The sequence below is a fragment of the Dipodomys merriami genome, unplaced genomic scaffold (genome assembly GCF_024711535.1).
Source record: "Dipodomys merriami isolate MVZ:Mamm:240054 unplaced genomic scaffold, mDipMer1.0.p SCAF_13, whole genome shotgun sequence".
Classification (NCBI taxonomy): domain Eukaryota; kingdom Metazoa; phylum Chordata; class Mammalia; order Rodentia; family Heteromyidae; genus Dipodomys; species Dipodomys merriami.
In genome coordinates, this window is record NW_027202604.1 from 27,667,082 (window position 1) to 27,693,612 (window position 26,531).

Genomic DNA, 26,531 nt, shown 5'->3' on the forward strand with positions numbered 1-26,531 from the left:
GGCTATTATTTTCAATCACCTTTCCAAGTGACAGGTGGGCAGCGCTGCAACTAGCAGGCGTACCTCTGTGCTCCACACACCGACAATTACCTGTGACTAGGCCGACCCTCAGGCCACTATTGACTCAATAGAAACAACCCTGCATAGCCTTGTCTGCTGATGACAGCATCTTGATAGAAAAAGCACACAAGTCAACACCTATTTTTATTTTCTAGCACGTCAACACGTGAAAAGAACAAATCTCCAATTTTTCAACTCCAACTAATTGATTCGTGGGTCAGTTGCCCGAGAAAGAAAAAAAATGTGGTTCTAACAAGTACGTTAACACCTTCCTTCAGAGCAAAAGCAGCACTCTGAAGATGCTTCAAAAGTACACTGTTTATGTACAAATCAAGACAAACGTGTAACACAGTAGCCACTTGTTACACCCAAAACATTAGCGTGACTTCTTGTCACTCCTCATTCCAACAGGATGACACACTGGTGGTGTGCTGGTATGCACACATCTCAGCACACGACAAAGTGGTACATCTTTGTTCAACCTTCTAGTGGCAGTTATACACAAGAATATTCTCATCAGCCTTAACAAAGAGGCAGTCAATTGCTCTCCTCATCTTCTCGTTCATGATGGTCAGTAGTGAGCTTAGTGAACAGTACCCATCAAAGGCCTCTGCTACTTGACAGCCAAGATCTAAGGGTAGAATTAAGACTAATAAAAGAGAAGCTAATTACCCATCTGAATTATCTGGATATCCAATCTCCAGAAAGCACCCATTTCTTTCCAAGGGGAAAGAGTAACTACTTAGACAAATCCATGAACAAGCACATAACCAAGCGTGCAATTTTCTTCTACTTAAAGAGTTTACATTTTTAAACCTGAAAAGGTTGACATGATAGTAACAGAATATTTCTATATAAAATTACTGGTGCTGGGGAGGACCAGAGGATGAAAATAGATATGGTAATTATGCAAAAGAGAAGAGAACCCTGTAATAATCTGAAAAACAGCAACAAAAATTATGCCTTCATTTTATAATATAAAACCTCCAGGGGCTGGGGGGAGAGTGAGGAAGGTCTTCAAAATATCCCTTTCTCTCTCTACGTTTTGAGATGTCCACACAGATTTAAAGTAACTTAGCAAGACCATAAACAGGTATGTAAAAAAATCTTGATGATTGTATTAGGAAGCCAGCATTACCAGCATTTTAAACACAAACCCCCTGTGCCTGGCTACATTTCTCTCTCTCTCTCTCTCTCTCTCACTCTCTCTCTTTCTCTCTCACTCTGTGTGTGTGTGTGTGTGTGTGTGTGTGTGTGTGTGTGTGTGTGTGTGTGTGTTTCAGGACAACCCGTCCCTTTCATTATAAAAGAAAATGCAGGCGCAGGTTTAAAAAATGTATGTTGTGGGGACAGTTGACAGATTACTGTTCATGGAACTCAATTTTACAACCCCAGGTATCACTGGCTCAAAGACAAACAGAGTTGATCAACCTTTTTCTGTCCTTGTGCATCCATACCCAGGTGACCATGTTCAAGCAAGCAGAAAGTTGATTTAAACCTCATAATGACATCAGTTTTAAGCCATCATCTCTCTGATAAAAAAGAATTGTGTTGTAGTCCAACAGGACTGAATTCTCAAGCCACTTTGGCTGAGGGGGTAGGGGAGACAGAGTTAACCTCTTGATTCAGTAGTGATAGCAACTGACAATATGGTTGTTTTCTGCAAGAGGCTGGTATCAGAAATATTTACATTTATGCCATCTTAGGAACACATACAAAACCCCTTAGGAGTCTAAATATGCTTCTTCCTAATGTTGCAGTGGCTAATAGTTATAGCAGACTGCTAGGCATATCAATCAATGCCATGGCTAGTGAATTACCTACCGGTGTCTCTGATATGTTACTGCAGAGATTACACTTCATGCATCACCACATTCATTTCTTTCACATTACACATGAGCTTGTCTTGTCACTGCCCAATTGCCCTCTTTTGGACAGCTTAACTGATGTACTATAACAATGAACCCTAGTGAGAAAACTTAATAGTATAGGAGCGGTGGGAAAAGATGAGAGAGGGTGAAGCATGAGTCCAAAAGGTGGGGCAGAGCAGCCTTCCTTGTTTCCAACAATAAACCAGAGGGTGTAATTAATACGCCTTGTAACACATGCAAGCCCACAAATGTATTCTTGGCCTATGTGGCCTTCCTCTTCCCCATGTATAGACTCAGTCTCACAGTTTCCATCTGATCAGCACTAGAAGAGATACTATGCACCAAGCGACTGAGACATCATGGCAGAAAGGTGGCGAAGGGCAACAGGGAAGCCAAAGGAGGGAAAAGCACTGGTCTGAACATGAGAAGCCAAAATAAAAATGAAAACAACAACAACAACCGTAGAAAGAGCAAAAGGGGAAATAGCAAGTCAGGCACAGTGGCTCATGTCTGTAATCCCAGTTCACAAGTACCCAAGGGAGGAGGATCACTTGCGCTTAGGAGTTTAACAGCAGCCTGGGAAACGTGAAAGGCCTTCGCCTCACAAAAGAAAAAGGAAAAGATGGAAGTGGTGCTGTGGCTCACAGCGGTAGAGCACTAGCCTTGGACACAAAAGCTCAGGGACGGCACCCAGGCCCTGAGAGTTCAAGCCCCATGACCCACCGACCCCCCCCCCAAAAAGAATAGAGCAAAACAAACAAATAAACACAAACAAAACAACCATAAGGAACAAAAGTTGGGTATGGCTGACTCAAGAGATGAGTTAAACTCAGACACACCCCACAGATCCACAGCACACCAAGTGACTAGACAAATGACCACACATTAAGCAACACAAAGAAGGCCTCACATTTCCAACCTTTTCACTGGCAAGTGAAGCTAAAACACCCAAAGTGGTAGTCACCTGTTTTTAAGGCACATGACATACAGGTTCAGATGTAATAGAACTGAAAGAACACAGGCCTTGAGGAAGCAACTCTAGCCTGTGGTACCATCAGTCAGTCTTTGGTATCTGTGGGATGCCCTCTTGCATACCGAAATCCAAGGATCCCTAATATAAAATGACATGATACTTGCACAGAACCTACACACATCCTCCAACACCTCTGGCTTATTTACGCCACTTAACAGACCCAATACGAACACTATGGCCATAATCATTATACTGTACTGCTGAGAGATGAATGACAAGAAAAAACTATGTGTTCAGAACAGACACAGACATCTTTTATTCTGCATTACGCTCAATCTAGGGTTGAGTAGTTGAGAACCAACTACTTGGAGGGCAAATCAGATTTTAAAGCACAGGCGGGCTAGCTTCTCCTAGAAGCCTTCACCCTCCCTTTGTCTCTCCTTCCTTTCTAGTTCTCATGAATCCACTTGCTTCCATATCACACACACGTGAAGTCGGAGGTGCTGAAGCCAAGAGGACACTCCACAACTCTCGTGTTTCTATGTATTCAATGTCCAACCAACCACCCTGGCATAAGATGTAACTAGTTTTCAAAAGGCATTCATAAAATCTAGGCTCTTCTGTCACTTTTCAAGGAATCCCACTTTCTGAAGAAGAACTAGCAATGAATAAGTAACTAACCTGCTCAAACACCAACAAATGTTTTTTTTAAAAAAGAAAGCAAAAGACAGAAAAAAATCATTTAAAAAAAATAAAGAGACTGACTGCAATCATATATAGAAAAATAATCCGAAATTTATCCTTAGACACTCAGAATCAGCATTAACACAAAGCACTAGTAAGACTTAAGAAAGGTATACTACGTCAAATTTGCCTTAAAATGACTAGCGCAGAAGATAAAGTCTTCCATGGCATCACACTGAGAGGTTCCCAGACTTCATTAGATGTTCAGGAAGGCCAAGGTAGCATTTCACAGTGTCTCCAGACCTGTTCTGATTTACAAGGGGTAACACTCCCTCCTGCTGAGCCTTCAGATTCTCCCCAATCTAGTTTCTGACACTGGCAGGCTCTGTAACTTCCATTAAGAGCCCATCAGCTTTGGATTTATAATAATCTGGAAGACGCGAAGAGAGACATGTCACCCTCTCTTCTCCCACGGGGCCATCTTGCTGTCTGTGTAGTCAATGCATACCTTGAGCAAGTGGTTGGAGGGGAAGGGCAGGCTGCCCGGGCTGGATGGTTAAGAGGCCTTGGCGCTGCAAAGACAGGAGGTGCTGCTGCTGGAGCTGTTGCATCTGTAAGAGCTGCTGCTGAAAAGCCAACTGCTGGGTAGCCACCTGCTGTTGCTGTAAGAAACGGGGAAAAGAGAAAAAATAAAACAAAACATGAGATGCCCACTTCCCAAGGAAGGTAACAGTGCAGACATGTCAAAATTCACCAGCTTCAAACACCGAGAACGTCACGAGAGCTCCTGGAGGGCTCAATGTCATCTTTAAAAGGGACGGGAACACACCACATCTGAAGGGCAGTGTGCTACCTTCCTTCTGCTTGCTCCCCTAGGAAGAGGAGTCCTCCACTCACTAAGACACCTTGCCCTCTGATGGGAACAAACTGAGTTTGGTAGTCAAGATATGAACTTTGAGACTTTGAAATGTGTAATTATTCAACACTTGAAAGATGACTGCATCATTCCAATCTGGAGGGATTTGAACCCTGAACCTTTGAGGTGTTTAAAAGAACAAGGTGCCTCCTTCCTGGCCTGCATCGGCAGGAGCCTTTAACTACTCTGTTTATCACTTCTGACATAAATAAATGAGAAAAAATCAGACCTTTGAAGAAGAAAAACTTCATCTAATATTGTTAATTAGCCATGACAAACGATGAAATAACATTGTAAATCTTTCATAGAAACAGCCACTAGATTTTAATTACACACATTCATAATTTAGCAAACAACATCGTACTCGACTCTGAGGGCTTAATAGGAATGATACGACACTAAGCTGCAGATCCTTAACTTGGCTTTACTCTCAGAAATGCCTAGGTCTCCTTGCTGGTCCTGAGTCCCCAGTCTGCTTTGTTCTTGAAAAGAAGGGGCTTTAGGATATGATAAATATCTTTTCTTGATTGGACAATGACAGGGGGGAAACTTTTGTTGTGTAAAACATCAATACATCATTCCTGTGTATAGTGGGCCTTGCTCCAGCCAAAAAAAAAAATTAATGTAGATTTCCTCAGTAATTATCTGAGTGATAGAAAGATAATACAGTACACTAGTACAATAAATAGAAGGAAATTATCTAATATCCTTAATCTACTAGGAATCTTACTGAGGTGGAGGTCCCGGCCACATCATGGCTAACAATTAGCAAAGAAAATTAACCCTTCCCAAACTGGAATAAAAAAATTATAATTTAAAAAAAATCCTCAAGAAAAAAACAAGATCTCTTCCTAATTCTGAGTATCTTATTCACAAAGTCAGAGAGAATTTGGCAACTACAAGGACTACCCAACCCTTTAATAGTCTGCCTGTTCTAGTTAATAACTACACTTCACAAACAAGTGCATTCACTTAACCTAACACATGACCTTGATCTGATACATCTATAAAAGGGCCCGTGTACCAAGACCTTCTGATGCAAAGTTCAAAGAAGAGAAGATCGGCTCCATGTAGTTTATTTTACAGTTTAAAAAAGAGAAAAGAAAAGAAAAGAAAAAAAGGAAAAGAAAAGAAAAAAAAACCATCATTCTCATATTAGCAACCAATTTCAGACTTACTACCACGCCACTGAGAGAGTTAATTGAGTTTCACTCCAAAAAACAAATTCTATACTGGGAACAACAAAAATTTAAATAAATTTAAATGAAAAGCCCGTGTTTTCATTTTAAGAACAGCATGCAGAAAATGATCCAATTGTTTTCACCCCTTCCCATGTTATCACATTAATGTAAAACCCAATGATAGTTATATTCATGTCCAAGTGATTTTTTTCACTCTTTCAACAGATATTAACTTAGGACATTAAAAAAAATGGGGGGTGGGGGAGAAAGAGAAGAAACATTGATACAATAAAAGAGGGGGGATTAGTTCTTGTGGAAGTAGGATATAAGGGGGGGTGGGCTGGTGGGTGGGGACGGCATTTCCTGTCTTACTGTAAATGAAATGTTTAAAAATTGTGTATTTATATAAAATGACTGATGCCTTTGCTGTTGTCTCTGTAGCCATCCCTAGGAAAGGCTCATGAAAGCTGTCCACGTTTGAAAAGCCAGGATATAAAAGTATACAAGGCCCATTGTCCACAGAAAGAATTTAAAAGCAACACTGGTTGCCAAACTGTGCTCTCCACCCAGTTACCAAACACAGGATACGATTCCATTTGTTTACTTCTCACAATTGAATGCATACAAAAAAGGTCTCTGAACAGTCTCTGACAGGTCAGTCGTCAGTGTTAAAATGCTAAAATACCCTGATAAACCCTGCGTTTCAGATCCCCTCCCTAGAGCCGCAGTCAAAGGTCTGTTTTCCTTTCTTTGGCTACTCCCTACTACCTAACATAAACTGTCATAACTGCCTGGACAAACGGCCCTTTTAAAACAATCAACTCAGCCCACCTCACCCACACAGGATAGCATCTTTTTTTTTGTCTTCCCCTGCAGCTTGATTTAAAGGGAATTTTGACTCGACATTTCTACACCACTCTTGTCAGTATGAAAGAGGGGTCCCTTTAATGGCCAAGCCTGTTGTGCGTATTGTGGAGCCACTTTCTCGAGGAAACATCTCGAGACAACTTTGGGCCAAAAATAAATAAATAAATAAATAAATAAATAAATAAATAAATAAATAAGTGATTTTTTAAAAAAATAAAAACGTGGCAAAGGCATATTGGTTGGGTTGAGGGTCTAGCATTTTTCTACAGTAGTAACCCAGAAATAAGAAGGGCAAGATATACTTGACAATATGAAATTATGAGTCTCTTCACTAAATTAATATACTTTATCCATCTGTCCACATCCAAGTGCAAACCTTGTTAAAACTGTAAATAACCACCAGGCCACATCATGAAACTGCTACCATGCGACTCTTTCTTTTCAAGCAAAAGGATCACCACCTGCAGGATAATTTCAGGGGACTGGACTTTTCCATCTTTCTTTACAACAGTGTTGGTCATTGCCAGTCTTGCTCGTCTACTGGCATTACCAAGCCTAAAAAGTCCACAAGTGGGCCTCTCTCTGGACACACTTAAGGCCACCCCTCTCCTGGGTCATCTACATTTGCCTAAGAGAGAGAACAGTGCTGGACCACAGCAAGCCTACTTGTCTTGGAGATACTCAGATGTGGCTTACCCTGTCCAGGTACAGGCACAAAGTCTTCCCTTTTTACCCTCCTTCCCCAACCCCCAGCCAGCACCAGCCTGTTGGTGCTTGCCTTCCTGACCAGAGCAATTTGAAAGAGTTAACTTTGTATCTCTCCTTCTGCTGAACAACTTTCTCCATCCCATTTCTTTACCGGTCCTTGGAGCTCCTCTGAACTTTCATGTGCTCCCAGAGTGCAGACATGCATTCCAAACTATGTCTAACAGACCAAATAGGAGGTTAATAAGAAGTGGCAAGAGAAAGGAAAAACACAATCCCTGGTAACTGATAAGAATGACAGTGGCAACCCTTTTTTGTTTGTCTTCAAATATAGAGTTAAAGATCTTTAAAAAACTAAATTTTGATGCCTTTGAAAAGAAAGGAGCACAAAATAACAACAGGGGGTTATTGCGTGCAAGCCACAGGGGAGAAACTCCGCGATTCTTATTCTCCCTTTTGAAGGCTGTTAGAAATCGGATTCAAAAAAGCAACAGCAGAAGGGAAAACCTCTTGAGGCTGTAACCATTTCCTGTGATCATGCATAATGTGCTCCAAAAGGGGGTTTTTACCAATTCTGTTGATCAATTGCACCTCCTTCATATCCCTTCTTTTTTCTGCTCTGTTTACATCTGATGTGTCTCAATGACAAGCACTGTCTGAGACTGTGAAACAGGCCTGTCATGTTGATTTATGGGCGCATCAAACCACAACTTGTCCAAACTGAAGCTCGCAGTTCATTAATTAGAGAGTTGTGACTTTGAAGTCAGCTTTCAGACTGTGGTTTTTAACATTTGGCTTAATTTATATGCTCTTGAATGTGGATCTCTAAGGAAAAAAACTGAAATTCCCTTCTTGTCTTTGAACTTCTTTTGACCGCACAATAATCATTTCTTTGTCCAAAGTGATGCCTGCAATCCCAGAGTCATTAACGCGCATTGAACTGCCACTGATGAGTAAGCCCTGCTGAATTAGAAAAACAGCCAGCAAAACAAAGCTGAGAACCTTCTGCACAGTGATATCTCACAATTACATGCCTTCCCTCCCTGTGCCATTTCCATTTTAATTACTGTTAGTCCTTTAGATTTACATTTTAGACACTTTTTAATCTGTTCCCTTTTTTATTATAGCAGCACCCGGTAGCGCGCCACTGTACTTAAGGTTGTGTCAGCATTTTCATTAAAACACCTCCTCCCTTTCACCCCAAAACTGCCCCTACTCTGCAGGGGTTTACAGGCAGCCTGCTAAACAGGACTCTAGGGTGAAAACTTGGCAGAGAACGGGAAATGTACCCAATTTGTGTAGAGGGAGGAGCCGGTCCAGGGAGACCGTCTGGGTCACTCCTGTGTGTAAAATTAGCGCTGTCTGAATTTATACTCATGCGAGGGACAGGGACGTGCAGAGTGAGCAGGAAGACTCCTTTCCTCCCTGAGAATGGAAGTAGTAGCCAAATGCAGAGGGCCCTTGCAGAAGCCATGAAAGGAGACCAAGCACCGTTCAAAGAATTATAAAATATGCCATCCCTAGGACAATATGTAAGCCTACTGGCCCACTCTAAAACCACATGGGGACACACTGAATTATTGGAGAACTCTATACTGGGGAGAAGATGTGGTAATAAGGCATAGGTGTAAAACTCCCTGATGCAGTCTTACCCACAATGCACTGTCCAGCAGGTGAGCTGGAAGGCCTCATATTCTGTCCAGGACTACAACTATCTAGCCTGGATAGGGTGGTCCAAAATAATAACTTACAGACACCACAAAGCACTAAGCACACAGAAACTCATAGACCATATCGCCTTGCCCCTAAGTAATCATGCATATCCCAAGCCAGTGTCTCCCTTAACTTGAGTGTGTGCCTTTTGCAAGTATGATATGCACACCTTTCTAAAGGAAGTTAAAGATGGGGATATTTGATCATGCTCTAACTTTCTTATTTCTTATTTCAGAGTTAGTCTTCTCATGGAAAAGGACATCACTGCTCATCCAAACGCCCACAGCTGGCAAAAAGGAAAAAAAAAAAGTATGCCCTAGAAAATCTTGTGTTACTCCTCCCAACTACAGGCTGGCCCTCAGTTCTGTCAGTTGGCCGAAGTAGCCCATGTTATTCTACCCACAATCCTCCTGGTCTTCCTCTCACAGATCCGCATGCAGCCATAGGGTAAAAATATGTGGCCGCCAGCAAATGGAACCCAAGGAAATTTAAAAAAAAATCTGAACACAAACAGGACAATAACTCTCGGTCTGAAAGCTGAGAAGCGATAGAGTCAGCTCCGTTGTGCAATCATTTAAAAGATGAATGACAGTTTAATAGCCACGAGATAGTCCTCTGGGATCTGTGGTTTGAAAGTAAAATATGGATCGTCGTCGGTACCTCTTTCGGCTGTTTCCCAACATGTTGTTGTTGTAAAAGTTGAAGCTGCAACTGTTCTTGTTGTTTTTTATAAAACTCTTGAAGCTGCTGCTACAAAGGAAAGAGAAAAACGGTAAGTAACGCGGGGCAGTGCCAAGCCACTGTCTTTTTCGGTGCCATACACAAACTGTGACTTGAAAAATAGCATCCTTTTATCTGTAATGGCCTGACCTTTAGTTTGATACTCAACAATAAATTCCACACACACTGACTATTCTTGGCGTTATTGTTTGAGAACTAATCTCAAGAACGAACTGATGAAAAACATACCACTTTTCTACACAAACTAATTAAAATAAAACAAGGAATGACCTTTGCTTGTACAACAAAGGCAGCATGCCCTTGTTTTGAGTGCTGAGTCTCCACCACTAGCTTTCTAGATGCGGGCGTGGGGCAGGATGGACCAGTGGTCATGTCAATGTGGGCCACTGGCAGTTTTGGGTGCTTCCTTTGCATCCTGTCCTTATCACCCCGTACCAGTAACTCCTCCCCCTGTAGCACTCTGCCTCATCTGTGCTGTCCAGGTGTCTGTCAAGTAAGAATGTTAGATCCCTGTGACACCACCGGGGAAGCCAGAAGTTCAATTCAACATCAGCCTCTACAGAGGGAGTTAAAAAACAATAATAACTCTGTGTCTCAAAACTAACCGACTCCAAAGTGCTTCTTCATGTTAAAGGCAAAAATAAAATTGTGGAGCTTCCAAGTTGAAATGGGGACTTCAAGAGCTGTCATATTTAAAGCTGCCCCGGACGTGCTCCTTGTTTTGCTTTGATTCACATCATTTCGAAGCCGCCGGGCTTACCAAATAAAAGAGTGTAAAGCCACGTAAGCCTAAAAGATCTTTTCCCTTCCACCAAGTCCAATTACAGCCCTAATCTCAGTCCGCGGGGTATGGGGCAGGCCTGGGCTCTAGACACTGCTGGGAAGGACTTCTCGCCTTCAGGGATGCAAAGGCAGCTGATCACGCAGGGCTGGGTTTGGGCACTGCCCCACCCAGCCTGCTCCAGGTGGTGAGGCATTGTGAATGGAGTTTGGGGCCTTGGGTTGGACTGGCACTGGAGGAAGAACAGGAGGAGGAGAACCGTTACCTGTTGGAGCATGAGGGCCTGCTGCTGTTGGAGGAGAACCTGGAGCTGCTGAGGGCTCAGCACTTGCTGCTGGAGGATCTGCTGCATTTGCTGGGGAGTGATAACTTGAGGTGTCATCATAGCCACTGACACGGGAACCTAGAAAGGTAATCAACGAAGGGTGAAAAGGAAGCCAGGTGATCCTGAGCGCAGCGTACAGCCTCCCAAGTTCAAGGGCAGGCAGCCATCCACTTAAAGAAATGACCAATTTCTCATGTAATCATATATAGGCATCCAAAGGGGACACAGCCACAAATCCTGTGTCATCTCCTATGGAGTTCATTCCTATTCTGAGTACAGTTACTATTCAGGGATTTTACATATTGGGCAAGTGCACTACCACTGAGTTATTAACCCCCCGCCCCCTCACTCCAGTAATTTTAATTACTCAGGAGTTAATGAAACAAATTTCATTAACTCAAGAGGCAGAGATGTGAAGATCACAGTTTGAGGCCGACTGGGCAGAAAAGTTTATGAGATTCTTATCTCCAATTGATCACCAAAAAGCTGATTAAAGCTGTGGCTAACGTCAAAGAGTGCTAGCCTTGAGTAAAAACCTCAGGGACAGTGGTGCCCAGGCTCTGAGTTCAAATTCTTCTCAGGTGTGAAGCACATACACATGAAAGAAAGAAAGAGAGAGAGGGGGGAGGAAGGGGAGGGAGGGAAGGAAGGAGAAAAAGGGAAAAGAAAGAAAATTGCGCAGAGAGGGTAGTTATAATATGCTGGCAAGGGGGGGCGGACTTTATCAATTGTACTATGACTGCAAACAACAATTACAATTTCTCATTAGGAACAATACTTTGATCAAAATGAGCTATAGGATGTGAATCCAAACTTGAAACCTGTTTTAAAGAAGGCCAATGAGAAGAAATCACTTTGCAGTTGGAGCTTACATACCCCACTTCTCTGTGACCAATGATTTTTAAGAGCAATCCCTGAATACTCAGTCTGGCAGAGACCGGAACCCCAGATGCACCTTCCAAACTCGAACACAGACCCCTCCTATGATGCCTTTCGACCTTCCTTATTCACCTAGCATCCAGATGTCTCCATTCTTTCACACTACGTTCGATACCATTAAAAGCTGCTTTCCATGACATTTCAGTGACAAACAGCTATAGTGATGAACTTGATAGCATTTCATATTTGCAACTGTTAACACATTTCTGCACGGGCATCTTTGCAGGGAACCTGCACACTGTATCTGAAAGGATGATGTCTTGTTCAGATAAAACACTGACATTAAAATGACAGGCTGTCTTGGCCAAGGTTACACAAATTGTATTCAAGCGGATACCTAATGACAATGCTATGAATTCTGCAAGCTTTCTAGAATGTAATTTAGCTATTCAAAATAATCACTGCACTTGTGTTTAATTTGCAGACTACATGAGAACCATTTTGTCAGTCCCCGTAATGCAAGAACACTATTTCATGAAAAATCAACCCCCCCCCAGTAAAAAAGATAAGGAAAGAAAAAAAAAATGAAAGAAAAGACAAAACCCGTCCGTCTTCTAAGAGTAATATTTAAGCATCTTACTTTTTTTTTGGTTTCTAATCAAACAAGTGACAGCAAGAAGCTAGAAGCAGTAAAGGATATACTTTGTTAAAAAGGATCTACTGTCATCTCATGTATTACAATAAAAGGTAATAACATGTTTTGCACTTTGCCTGTGAGCCACTTTAAAAAAAAAATCCCGCAGACAATAGCTGATCAGAAGATAAAAGAATTTTAAAAAAATCTTTCAGGGGAACAGTAAGCAAAAAGGGAGAACTGCAGTATTAATTTTATGTAACATAATGTCTTAATATGCAGTTTATCTTGACTTTTTCACATGATTTGTCCTGTCATTTGCATAGCGAGCTCTCATTCCTAATTTCACAGTCATTATGCACTGATGTCCCGATTTCTCAGCATCACTAATTTTGATGAACTAAAAATGGTTCCTGAAGGTCAGATTCATGTACAGCGGATGTTCTTCTACTGGATGTTGTGGCATGGGTGTTGATGGGCAAGTTTCTAGTGTTTAGAAAACACTAGGTAGAGCGTTTGAAAAAAATTTCATTAACCCAACTCTGGAAGGTCATCTATGAATCCATTCTACTGCAGTGGCCTTTTAAGTGTGGATGCAGAAACACTGTAATTTAAAACAGATGGGCATGTCTGAATATTTTTTATATGCAAAAAGGGACAGATGTATATGAATGGATAAATTATCCTTTTAAAAAGATAATTCACAGCATGAAATATCACCAATGATTGGAACAGTGAACTTGCGTTCAGTCTAGGGCAAACGCCAAGAAGACATTATCAAAACATCTAACCATCTACAAATTAATTCCAATTAGTCGACTTTGTCTTCAGACGGAAGAAACTTTTTGAATTTTTAAATATGTACTGGCTTGTCAATCACTATCTTTTGAGCAGCTGAAGCCAAACCATCACAATAGAAGTTTACTTTTCCTTGAGAGTTGCCACAGCACCATACAGGGAGTTCTGATTAAGCAAACAAAAGAACCATGTTTAAGGTTTCTTCTTTTCCCCCTGCATTTCTTGGATGATGTACAACATAAATATTCACCAGCCAAATTTCTGATGGCGATGAACGGGAAAACACAGGAATAGGGTGGTGTAAACTTGAAACTGAGGATGAACATGTAACTTCACAGAGTGTTCATAGAAATTGGTACAGAAGTGATCCCCTTGCATGCATTGAAAGTGACCTAATTTGTAAAAGAGCTATGGAAATCCTATGTGAGATAGGGGTACATGCTAACTTTGGGGGCGATGGAAATGCTGGTTATTTTGATAAAGGTGGCTGGCCATACTTATATACATATATGCTTAAAAAGATTATTTTACAGTATATAAACTGTCCCTCAACCAAATGGATTTAAAAAGTTACCTATAGTACACAGACATGTAAAACTGGTAGATGATAGATTACGTATATGGATAGCTACATAGAGAGCTTTCTTAAGTCTGGTAAATAGCATGCATCTTCTTAAATGAGAAACACCACTGTCCCTTGCCTAGCAATAAACCGACGGGACTCAAGGGAAGAGACTGACATACATGGATATTTTTTAAACCCCTACAGATGGATAGGAGTATAACTCCCTCTCCCAGTTACTTGCTCATTGTTCTCAGACATGCTGCCCAACAAGAGAATGAACTTGACTCGGGCCTGCTTTTTCCCTTTGGACATTATGATGGAAGGTCTGATGAGTAATAAAATGCTTCCAGCAGCAGGCACAACCTAGGGAAGGACTGGAACAAGAAGCTTGAGTAATCCTCCAAACCCTCTGATCGGTCTCTGAATAAGCAGAAGTGGGCCATTATATTTCCATGGCCTGAACTTTGCTTTTACTATCTGAAAGCACATTTTCACACCAGTTTAGCTCTGAGCCTCCAGTGTGGGCTGGGGCTTAATTTATAAATGCAATAAAACTGCACATCCCCGCATCTTCCCCCACCCCCAAGTTTCTGCTCCAACATGTCAGAAAGAGAAGTTATGAAAAGCTTTAACAAACATACTCCAATGGACCAGAAACTATGGTAGGGTGGAAAAGAAAAAAGAAAAAAAATCAGTACAGTTTAAGCCTTTAAATAGTTAAGAATTATAGCCTATCTATGCACTCTCAATTCCCAGCGTCCAACTTTCTCCTATAGCTAGTCACTACTAATACTGAGAATCAAAGGGCATGCAGGACCAGAGAGGGGCTATTACAGCCCACATTTTATTGGCCATTACTACCGAGGTCATTAGCGGCAAGAGTGATTGTAGCAGTCTTAACCTATTGATCACTGTAACTACTATCATTTAATCCTGTGTTGAATGTCTCAAAAGCGGCTAAAGGCTCACAAGAGAGAGCGCTTGAGCATTGAGAAATATGGCCAAAGCTTAGAAATTACACTTTGATTCATAAAATCTAGCCAGTGGTTTAAATCAATAGTATTTAAAACAGTCTTGTGAGTTTTTAACTACAGTGACCTAATATTTATGGGCCCCTCTTTGAGAGTACTTAGTGAAAATGAAACTTTTTTTTCTTTCTTTTCTTCCCCCTCCCAATCCAGGCTTACCCACTTTACCTTCCTTGAGGTAACACAACATTCATTTCTCCTGGTTTGTATAACCACAAGGCTCATTCCTTACCTGAGTGTTCTAGCTAATTCTAGATTTCCCTCTCTCACATAAGATAATTTAAATATAAGCCCCCCCCAATATCCTTGATACTGTAGCTATGTTAACTGTTTGAGTATACAGAAATGAGTAGGTCTTATGAGTTAACAATGAATCATAGAAGGTAATTTATGAAGAACTAGAATGATTCGGTCTAGCTGCCTTCAGGGATCAGAAATTCAAATTAAACTTCTGGCAGACATTTAAAGAATGGTAGCATACAAAACTGAATTTAAACACACTCTCACACACACATACATTTAACACTCTTTAGTGGAGTTTCAAGAGGAAATCATGAATTGAAAAAAAGTGGGGGGGGGGGCACGGCCTGATATTCTGTTGACTGATAGAAACTGGGTGTGGTCAATCTCAGGTGCAGAATGGCAGAAATAGAGCTGTTCTGGGGCCATCCCCAGCTGCTGGTGGCTCAAGCCTGCTGTACCAGTGACTATCTTAGAAGCCCTGACAGTGCTGTGTGAATTCTGCCTGATCCAGTTTGCTTTTTCTCTAAAATGAATCTACATCATCTGAAAGCCTGGAAGACTATTAAAATAATGTCTCTATTATTCCAACCCCTCCCCTGCTTCTCGCCCATGGGGAGGAGGGGAGGTAGGGGATGGGAAGACAGGAGGAAAAAAAATCTGAAAAGCAAACAAACAAATAAAAAAAAAACACATTCCCAGAAACAATACTCCTTCCTAATCCAGGAGACAATTGAAGGAATTGGGTGGGAGGTAAGATGGGCACAATATAAATACTGAAAAACAAAACAAAACATGTTATCATTTTTTTCTCTCCCTTTAGTTTACATTCAAGTTAACTACAAGTAAATAGTGCCCAGTGTAAACCTGAATAGATTTTGGCACATAACCATTTCCTTGTTAATGGCTAGGTGTGCAAATAATAAAACTGGGAAGAAAAAATAATTGTACAAAAGGCTTTATTTTCATTAACCTCCCATTGAATTTACTCTATTATATTATTTCCAAAAATGATTTAGAAACCACTTTGAAACTCTGATCATTCAATACACGTATGTCCCAAGAAACTCTCTTCTGTACTTTCAGGCTGTGTTTAGATGAGGACTGATCTGGTTAGCTAAGTGTCACCTAGTTAATCATAGAACAAGAGCAAAACAAATTAAATTAGAAGGCTCTAGAATGTCAAAACAAAACCAAACAAAGAAAAATGCCGTTTCAAAAGAAGAGGAAAAGAAAAAAGGAACTATGCCAAACTGTGTAAGAGCATATAGAAGCTAGCTCATGTGCGAGGAGACAACATATAACCATTGGCCTCCTGAAAAAAAAAAAAAAAAAGAAGGGGGTAGAGACAGGTTTCAGAGTTGAAACACCAATGGATACAGCAGATGTATCAGCAAAGGAAAAAGTTAAGGAGCTTCTGGCATTACAAAAATAAAACATTAAAACACCAACCAGGTACCATGAGCAGTAGCTGTAGCATACAGAAAAGAAAATACATTCCTGACATAATATTTCAGTCTTAAAAAAAAAAGCATGCTATTCATGTGAAAAGTATAATTCTGTTTCATTATGGAATTCTGCTTTTTGTGTAACTCTTTTTAAGACTTAGCTATTTTGTTACAATACTGTACAAAGCATTAAGGCAAGTAATGGTTATTATATTAATGTAAAATCACCTAAGTAGTCAGTCATTAGCATAACTGTTCTCTCAGTAACAATACAACCACCTATTAAAATTTTAGAAAAAAAAGATCTCTTTAAAATGCAATTAGCATTTCATTTTTTAAAATCATTTTGTTTATTACATTCTATCAAAAAAGGCTATCTTCCTTTCACAAAGAATTGTAAGGCCAAGACTTGCCTGCCAATCAGGAGTTATTTCAGGTTATCAACCCTAATAAGCCATCTTTTCCAAGGCTCTCACTTCTTTGATCTTTAAAATTTTTAAAAGTGGATAAATTCATATTTGTTTACAGTACCAATGGATCCTCCCCAGGAACCCTCTCAGGTCCCAAACATGCAAAGCAGTTACTCCACTAAGAGCCAGCAGGATGGTATGAGCTCTAATAAATATCAGCATCCTGAGCATAAACATGTAAAGTTTACATATATTAAATCACTCTCCCATCAGCAACTGTTAAAGACTGAAAACTATATTTGAAAATAATCAGCCAGTAAGTAGTGGGCTATTCAGCCTGGCAAGCATTATTCCTTATATTAAGATAAAATGTCTCCTCATTCCTTTTTCAACCTGTCTTTTCCACAGGCAAGATGGACAACAATTTAGTATAAATAAATCAAATATATCATGACATTTTGTGTAATAACAACAAGAAGAATCACTTTCAAGGACTTCAAATAGGGAGAGGGAGAGAATTACTCGAGAAAGATTCAAAGAAAGAGTCTATCCACAGATCTTTAATTCTTTCATTGTATGTTATTTGGCTGGTACTGGGCCTTGAACTCAAGGTCTTTAGTTCTTAAAGAGAAAGAGAAGTGGTCTTGGCTAAGTGAGTTCTCTTAGACTGAAGCACCATTTAAAAAAATTAATGAAAGATAGCAAGTCTATCAATCCTATCTAAGACACATGTACAATTTAAAATAAGGGAAGAGAACATGTAGAACATATGAGATAGAAGATATGTTCATCTTTGGCCTCCTCCCTTCCACTTTTATTTTTTGAGACTAAGAATGAAATGTATAGTTCTTTACTCAAACTTTAGCCAGCACAGAAACATCACAGGAACTTGAAGTGCAAATAGTATTTTTCCCATATTGTTAGGGTGGGGGGAACCTCTAAAATGAATTTAAACATACAGCTATGCCAAAATTAGATTTGTTGCAAAGTTTTATAAGGCCTTCATTAGGGTACAACCATTTTTCTTTTCCTTCCTTCCTTCCCTCTCTTCCTTCTCTCCCTCCCTTCCTTCCCTCCTTCCTTCCTTCCTTTCTTCCTTCCCTCCTTCCTTCCATCTTTCCTTCCTTAGAATTAAAACTTAAGATTCTGAAGCTATGTAGTTTCTCATACCTACTTGAAACACCTTCACCTTAAACATCACAGATAAGCTAAGGGGTGCAAATGAGATTCTAATGAGAAAACATAGGCTGCCTCTTTCACAACTTTACCATTCATTGATTTATTTTTAATGAAGAGAAAATCCAATCACAACCTTCCTATATGTGAAAGGTCAGAAAAGTGCTCCAAAATGCCTAGTTTAAAAAAAAAATTGAGGCAAGCAGGGGAAAGCAAAGTGGTGTGACAATTACAGTAATTGGACAAAAAGCCACCCCCTTCTAGAAGAAAAAAAAAAGTAAAAGAAATTAAGCTGCCAGGACCGTAACAGGTTAGATGAAAAAAAATCAAAATTTAATGTATTCTCCCCTGTGTCATCTTGTTTTGTCAAGACATCAAATAGAATTGGGAAGTACAAAATAACAAGCCCTTGAGAAATCACAGAAGCCGACCTTTTTGATGTTGTTGATTTAGCTTGTTCTCAGTTATTTGAACAATGATGTTTCAGATTTAAGGGCAAGATAAAGCTTAAAAATTAAAACCTGGTACCAAGGAATTCTAAAGAGCTCACTATAACATAGTTGCTAGTAACCCGATTTGAAAATGAGGCCTAATGTATGTGCGCGGTAACTCATTTTACTCAGCCTACATTAATGTCTTCAGCCAGGTTGACAGAGTGACTCAGAAAAAAGGTAAATCCTATCATCTAGAAGTAGAAGGCCGGTGTGTAGCTCTTTTCAGAGAATTCAAGTGCCTACAAAGTGCAGAGGGCTGTTTAGCAATGAGGGATGAGTTTTCTTTTTGAAATGAAAGAGGAAAAAAGTTTTCTATAAAATGCTATTTAGGAAGGGGGGGGAGAAGATCAGGACTATGTGCCCTGAAATGACCAAAACAAGTATCCAGAAACACTCTGCTTCCAAGAACACAAACCAAATCCTTCACCAAGCTACAAATTTAGCATTTGGAGCCAAGATTATTCCCAAATCAGGCATACATAAAGTTAAGGCCCCAGATACCTACAAATCCACAGGAACATAATTACTAGCTTTATCTGAAATATTATATACGAAAAATATACACAAGCAAGCTACGACCACAGAGCTGTCAATTTTTACATGCAGACATTTTCTACTAAAGCCTACACAGAACCGCCCCCCCAAAAAAGCAGCAGATTCAAAACATGTTTATAAGGCATTAAAAGTAAATAACCCGATATTTACAAGTGCTAGAATTTATAAAACCTACACAATTTTAAAAAAAAAGGCTTTTAATGCTTGTCTTTGTCATCAGATACATATATTAACATGTTAACACCCAGAGAGACACAATGTATATGTATTTTGTTTACTCTAACCTTCTCTGGTCAACTGTTGCTGCATCCTCTCTTGATTATAAATCACAACGAACTAATGAAGTGCATCGGAACAGGTCACTGTATTTGCCCAGTTCCTAAGAACATGGTTTCAAGGTTCCCCTGGGCAATGTTCAACCACAGTTTAAGCCACATAACTAAATAAATTTCTCCAACCTTTTTCTTTGCCAATTCTAATTTTAATCAAATTTTAGTATACAAAGAGAAGATGGCCACAACACTCTCTCAGAAACACAGCAATTCAAACATTCCTGTCACATCAGCCAAGACAAATCTGGAATTGCACTGCTTTTCATTAATCTACATTTTAATTTCGCTGTATCTTACAATTGTGTTGAGGCTGGCTGAAAAGTTGTAGAACTGGTCAGTGTCATAAAAGAGTTTATCTTTCAAGTGACAGCTCCTGACACTGTGTAAAGGCAAGTCAGCAATATTGAGGGTTTTGTTTTTTAAGGTACATTTAACTGCAAACAAAACCCAAAAAAAAATTCAAACCAACCATTCTGATCATAAGCTTTCTGATGATTTATGGTTTACCAAATGAGCAAGGTTACGCAACACTGAATGCTTTAGATGCATTATTTCAGCTAGTTGAGATTTAATTAAGATCACAGCCTCTAAAATCCCTGTCAAATGAAAATTCAGGGAAGACAATACACTATATATCCTCACGCACAATGTTTCCATTCCATCCTGGAAAAATATGAGTTAATCCGCGTTTCTATGGCTGCAGACAAAAGTTCACTAATTTTGTTTTCTTTTGACACTTAGGTTGTTTTCTATTATATGTCATGAGATCATTCCCTTTCAGGCAGGGAAGGAAAAAAAATCGAGAGTGAAACATGTTGCAGAAAATGCACTTGACATTATTATCCGACATTATCATAGCTTGGCTATGATGTCATCACATTTTCATATAATCAACTCATGCTTAAAAGTTTCATCTAATGAAATATGTTTACCAAAAAGCACAACACAAATGGGAGGCCTACCTTCTTCCAATTACTTGGATTAACTCATTTTCTTAACTGACCAACTTTTTGTCAGACAATCTATACATACAGGCAGAAAAGAAAAGTTCTTGAAGCAGACAGACAAATATAAAGCCCATTACCTTCACTCTATAACTAGTTCTTAGGATAAAGAAAAAATATATATATATATCCTTAATGGATACTTTTTCCCTTATAGATGAATACTGATCCATCACGCTCTTTTTGTTTTGAAGGGAAAAATGGGACCCTGTGTTTTTTTTTAGCTAGTGAAATATATTTTGATTTGCATCATTTTAATATTTGGTTGCTTATCTAGTATGTTACAAATGACAGGTGCTCCTGACAGACCACTACACAAATAACTACCTTGCCTGAAAAGGGCTAATGCAGTACTAATGAACAATAAATCAACTTTGATTATCAAGTGTCAGCCCAATCCGTTTTCAGTTCAGCTCTATCATGATCTAGAGAGTACGTCAGCCAGTGGCTCTGGGTAGGCAGGTCTGTATTTTGGTTTCATTTTAACACACTTTTTCACTAAAATGGGTCAGGCCGCTACCAAGGAGCACACAAAATACCTTGTCTTCAATTTATGCAAAGGGTATCAACTTGAAGAAGGCGTCTGTCGTCCTCTGGTTTAGTTGGTGAGAAATGTTAACACTCAAAAAAGCCTGTGTTCTTTTAAACGACAGTAACAGCAGCGGCAGCACATCAAACCCTACATCAGAATCTTAATGTGAGCATGTCGGAGGTCTCTTTGCCTCTGACATTGTAGCTTGAACCCTCCATCATACACTGACACTCACATACATACACACATATATTTCTCATGAAAAATCTATTACAAACCCGCTACGCAAAACAGGGCCATTTCTGAAATAAAGACATCAAATTGCTTTAAACTTACACACACACACAGGCTTCTTTTACACTGACTTCAGAATGATAGAATACATGGAACTTAAGTTTCCCCCCCCCCCAGCAGATTAGTCATTGATAGCATGATTCACATTTCCTGTTATCAGGTTTAATTCCCCCCCCTTCCCCAAATGTGTCACATTCAGAAATGTTGGAATCTATGGAAATTAGGTGATTTGCATTTTAAAATTGGCTTGATTAGAACATTTGGTCTGTTTGGGCAAGAATATGCAATTATTAGATATTTTACTTATAACTGGAAGGCCCTGAAGGAGTTAATCTCAAAGAGGAAGAGTCTATATGTACTTTGCTCTAAAACTTTACCACCCACTTCCTAACACTATACCTGGGTGGAAAAGAAAAGGAAAGAAAAAAAAAGTCCCATTCGTACTGACCCGTCTTTCATTCTTTCGGACAGTTGGTGGCTGTGTTCAGAGCAGGTTCAAAAAGGAGAACCCCCATGGCAAATTCTGTCGGGGCTTCATATCCAAACCCCAACTCGGCTCTCAGATCACTACTTTCATTCACCGGCAAAGTGAAGCCGCCCAGACGCAGGTCCTCCAACCTGCCGGAGCACGCTCCCCCGGGCTCCCTCCTGTATCCATCAGTGGGCCCCCAACCCTACACCCTCCTCCCCCCACAACCCTCCATTCCCCCCACCCGATCCTCGCCTTGTGGGAACTCCTTGCATTTGCACAGCTAAGCTGAAAAACTGCCCAAGACGCATCTAGAAACAAACTATCAGGAGCAAAGCAACAGCCACACGGGTTCCGCTGAAATCCGAAGGCGCCTCGATTTCACACGCGCTCGGGGAAGTGACTTCAATCCCACCCCGGATACGTCCCCAGAATGGAGTGCGTGATGGCGAGGGTTGTTTTTCCCCCCCTCCTTTTTCCTCCCCCCCCTCTTTCTTTCCTTTTTTTTTTTTTTTTTTAAATCGAAGTGGCAGCCTGAAGGCCAGACCAGCGGAAAAATGAAGATCGCCAACGAAAAGAGACCGAGAGGAACACTCAGGCAGGACTTCCTCCAACTCCCCACGATACCCCACCCAAGAACGAGGGCGGGCGGCGGCGGGGGGGTGGGGGTGGGGGAGGACGACTCTCTCCAGGACCCGCAGGCCTGCGGCGCCTTCGACCCACACCCTCTTCGCCTCCACTTCCAAGGGCGCAACTCCTCTCCAAGTTGGTAAACAGCGATCCGGACGCTGCTGAGTCTTGAAAGACTCCACTTGATCAACACCAACCCCCCCCCCCCACGGGCGCTCGTGCCACCGCGGGGCCCAGGCCCCAGGACGCTGGCACGGGCGCGCGGAGCGAACCCCCTCCCCTTCCCCGCCACCCCACACACGCACACTCCCCCCCCCACACCACCACCCCGGGTAGAGGAAAAAGGGGAGCGAAACCGGCAGAAGATGAATGAGAGGGACCAACCTGATACTCTCCATGTAGCCGCCAGGCGCGCGCGCAGCCGGCTCGGGGCGCCCGCGCGGGGCCGGGCGTGGGGTCCGGCGGGCTCGGCGTGCAGGCGGACTGCACGCGCGCAGGGGCGCCGGGGCTCGGCTCGCGGGCTGACAAGACGCGCCGCGCCGCGCCGCGCCCACCCGCCCCGCCCTGCTCCACCAATCACAACCCGCCTCTAAACACCCCGCGCCGCACCGCGCCCCACACAATGGGCTCCGCGGCCCGCGCCCCGCCGCCCGCCCGCCCCGACGGCCCCCTCCGCGCGCGGCAGGTGAAATCACGCGCCGCTGAAACCCCGCTTTTGTCTCCAGAGCAACTCCACTTTAATTGCGGTTAACCCTTTGACCCGCCTCGGGCTGACGTCTGGACCAGCCGGGCACCGCGCGCATCGCTCTGGCTCTGGCTCTCTCTCCCCCGGCTAGGATGCCCGGGGACCGGGAACCGGGGTTGGGGTTTCTTGGCGTGTTTCTTTCGTCTTTGAAACGGACACAAAAAAGAGTTGTCCCAACCTGGCCGAGAGACCCCCGCGCGAGGCACCAGACAGGACCGAGCTTCCTGCGCCCCCCCCCTCCTCCTCCAGCCCCGCTCGCTCGGATCGGGATGCGGGGCTCCCCGGCCGCGCGGGGCGGGGTGGGGTGGGGGGGGGCGAAAGCACTTTCCTCGAAACCCGCGGAGAACTTTCGCTTCACCTCCAAGGTTTCCGCACAGCCTTCGCCTCCCCACCCCCCTATCCTCTCCCCCCCACATACACACCACCTCCCCTCACCCCGAAATGGGGTTCGCCAAAGTGTGCCCGTGCGCGCAGAGAAAGAAAAAGAGAAAACACAGCCCAGCCGCGTGCCACAGGATTGGAATAAATAACAACCAAACGTGCCTGGTGGCCGAACCCACTACTTCCCCCTTCGCAGGGACAGCTGCGCCTGGGGGGTGGGGGGGTGAGGGGGGGACGGAGGGGGGGGCTTCTGCCACACGTTCGCGAAGAAATGATTCTTTACATTCCTTTCTTATGTATCCAACAACAGCCACAACAAAAGCTGCTCTCAAAGAGCACTTTAAGATGACCTCGGTTAGAAATAGTCACTACTTTCATGCTGTTAAACGCTGGAGATCGGGTGAGGGAGGGGGGGTTTCTTTTTCTTTTCTTTTTTTTTCTCCTTTCTCTTCTTTTTATTTGTTTATTTTTTTAAGTCACTAAATCTGCTCAACTTTGTTGTCTCAAGTGTTGCTGATTTAAGCGTCAGGTTAATCTAGTTAACTTCAGCAGCTTCAGAAATCACCTCTGAATTTTCCATTTTCAAACTTTATGGAATATATATATAGAGAGAGAGAGAGAAGAAAAACAAACCACTAACTTTATTCTTCTGAAAAATATTGGAGGAAGAGGAGTAAATAGATCAGAGATTGCTTATTTTCCCCTCAATGACAAAAGAAAAAAAAAGGGGGGGGTAAGCTCAACCTAGTAATTCCAAGAGTTTTACTTGAAAGTATTTTTCGGTTTGAGGTGTATTACATGCAGGTTAGTATAAACCGGCGTGCAGAGAGATATTTGCAAATATGCCTGAATTTCAGTAAGTTCACTAAGGAGCAGACATCCCTCCCATTAACCTGACTGTATAAAATAAGACAAAAACACTGACTGACTGTCCAGGTGTAATTACATGTGCAAAGGGACACTGCAAATAGCACCCAAAAGTGTTTTTTGTGTCACATCCAATTTATTAATGGCATTATTTTTTCAGGTTATACACAAAAAAACTTCGACCTCACCCCCTCATGAATATTCAACAGAAAGCCAAGGCTGGGTTTTTTTGGGGGGAAGGGGGAGGAGGGGAGTGGAGAGGAGGAATCGAATGAGTAGAGTCCTGACTGGTAAAGAGACAAGAAAGAGGCAAGGCACTCTTTCCCAAGAGGCTGGCAGCGCCCCAAGGAAGGAAATAAAAATATAGGAACTTCTCGCCAACTCACATACAGCCAAAAAGTGGAAATGGTCATTTCAAATGAAAGACACAAGTGATTTCCCCGCTTCCCCCCACAAAAAAAAGTATTCAAATTAACAAGAGAGTCAATGTCTGTGAACAAAACTATGGTGCACTTGAAATAAGCATTTTTTTTTCTTTTAACAGCTGAAGATCTTCAGAGGCAGCCATGAAATTCATGTGTGCTTTAACAAGTAGGAGTGACTCCTCTGCAGGTCAGTGTTTATCAGATAATAGTCTCCAGGAGCATCAAAACAAACAATAAACAAGCAAACAACAATAAAAACATTACAGACGCTGATGACCCAGCTGTGGAGACCAGCCTTGCACAAAATAATTAGAGAGTGATGCAATTCAAGTGGTTACTCCGGTACTAAATTGCATGGTGGTGGCTTGAAGCACCCTGGGACCACAGAGGAGGAGGAGATCACTAGAGGAAGAAGTTTGGGAATGCCTCTTGGGAAGGTGGTGTTTAAAGGGCTGATGGCTTGGATAAAGGGGGAGACAATATGACAAGGAAAATAGCTCAACCTGCTGGCTCAGAAGCCACCTGGAGCCTGGTTCACTCTTTCTAAACAAGACAGATGACACAGTGACTCAGACTCTTTCTGAACAAGGAAACGTACCACCCGTGATACAAGCATCTGCACAGGCACAGGCCACTTTGGTCAGTACTGGACATTCAAGATGCCCTTATGTGGTCCTAAATCCTTATGTCTGGGATGATTCGAGAAATTGTACTTGTCATAGCTCAAGTACAAAGAGAACTCAAGGGCAGCCATGGGAGGGAGAGAATGAGAGGGCAAAGAGGGAACAGCTAAGCAAAAGGAAAGAAATGTACATATCACCCAACGAGGAAGAAACAGTTATACTGTCAAAGCTTATAGAATTCACAAACTTTATAGACCAAGATAATGATGATTTGCCTTGTGAAGGTTAAAATGTGTTTGTGGCTTTACGTATCACTCTTCTACAATACTCCGAAATTTGTGAAATTTATGCAATCACGTAATCTCAAAAATTATTTTTTAAAAAAGGAATGTTGAAATGTCCAATGAATGAATGACTTAGAAGACATAGTTAAGGCCACCTTTTTGCATCTTTTTATCACCTCAAATGCCAGGTTTTTTTTGGAAAGGCTGGGATAGAAAAGCAAAAGATGAAACAAAAAACTGAAGACAAGGAATGTGGATTCTTGTGGGGGTGTTGGCTTGCACTATTCAGCCACTGGGTCTCACAGAGAACTTGAATAGAAGCTATGATCCCATTCTGCAGGAAGAAATTGAGGTTCAGAAAGGCAAAGTCTTTTTTTTTCCTCCCCAAAGACTCAAAACAACTCAACATCAGAAGCCCACAAGTAAAGCAGATACATGATCGCTAGCAGAATAAAAAAAGAGAGGCCAGGGTAATCAAAACAGAATACCTGAGAGGCGAGGGGGCGGGGGGTCATGTTTAAAGAAGAGTGAAGGAAACGATAAATACCATACTTGAAAATATTTTTGATGCCCACATCCTAACACCCACAACAGACACAGTCTTGTTCAAACACCACATATTAAGAAACCTGTCAGTTGCTAAATGAGTCTATTGTGCAGCTGGCTGTGCACTTACGAACAGATTACCATGATCCCATACCAAACTCTAACCACCAAATAACACACCTGGGACTACAGTCATGGACTCGCTAGTGTTCTGCTGAGCCTCTGCCTCATCCACGGAGGAAAGGGAAAGGTTTTCACTGCCCATGTATAGGAGCCCAGGATAGAGATAAGAAGAAGTATGAAAGGAAGTGATGGAAGGAACATCTCGGCAGGACCTCAGTCCACGTGCTGATGA

At 41.8% G+C, this 26,531-nt stretch overlaps 1 protein-coding gene across 9 annotated transcripts in view; it reads right to left on the minus strand.

Moving 5' to 3' along the window:
- The window catches only part of Foxp1 (forkhead box P1), a 645,990-nt gene that overhangs the window by 86,901 nt on the left and 532,558 nt on the right, over positions 1 to 26,531 (minus strand). For 6 of the 9 annotated variants that reach the window (XM_070018961.1, XM_070018954.1, XM_070018955.1 and 3 more), the window contains 3 exons: positions 10,758 to 10,895; positions 9,631 to 9,720; positions 4,097 to 4,250 (listed from right to left, as the gene is read on the minus strand). In XM_070018961.1, coding sequence (XP_069875062.1) covers positions 4,097 to 4,250; positions 9,631 to 9,720; positions 10,758 to 10,895 — 382 coding nt within the window. Of the gene's footprint in view, positions 1 to 4,096; positions 4,251 to 9,630; positions 9,721 to 10,757; positions 10,896 to 21,654; positions 21,839 to 22,689; positions 22,766 to 26,531 lie in introns of those variants that run through there. The other 3 variants (XM_070018964.1, XM_070018963.1, XM_070018960.1) reach the window with 3 other exon arrangements.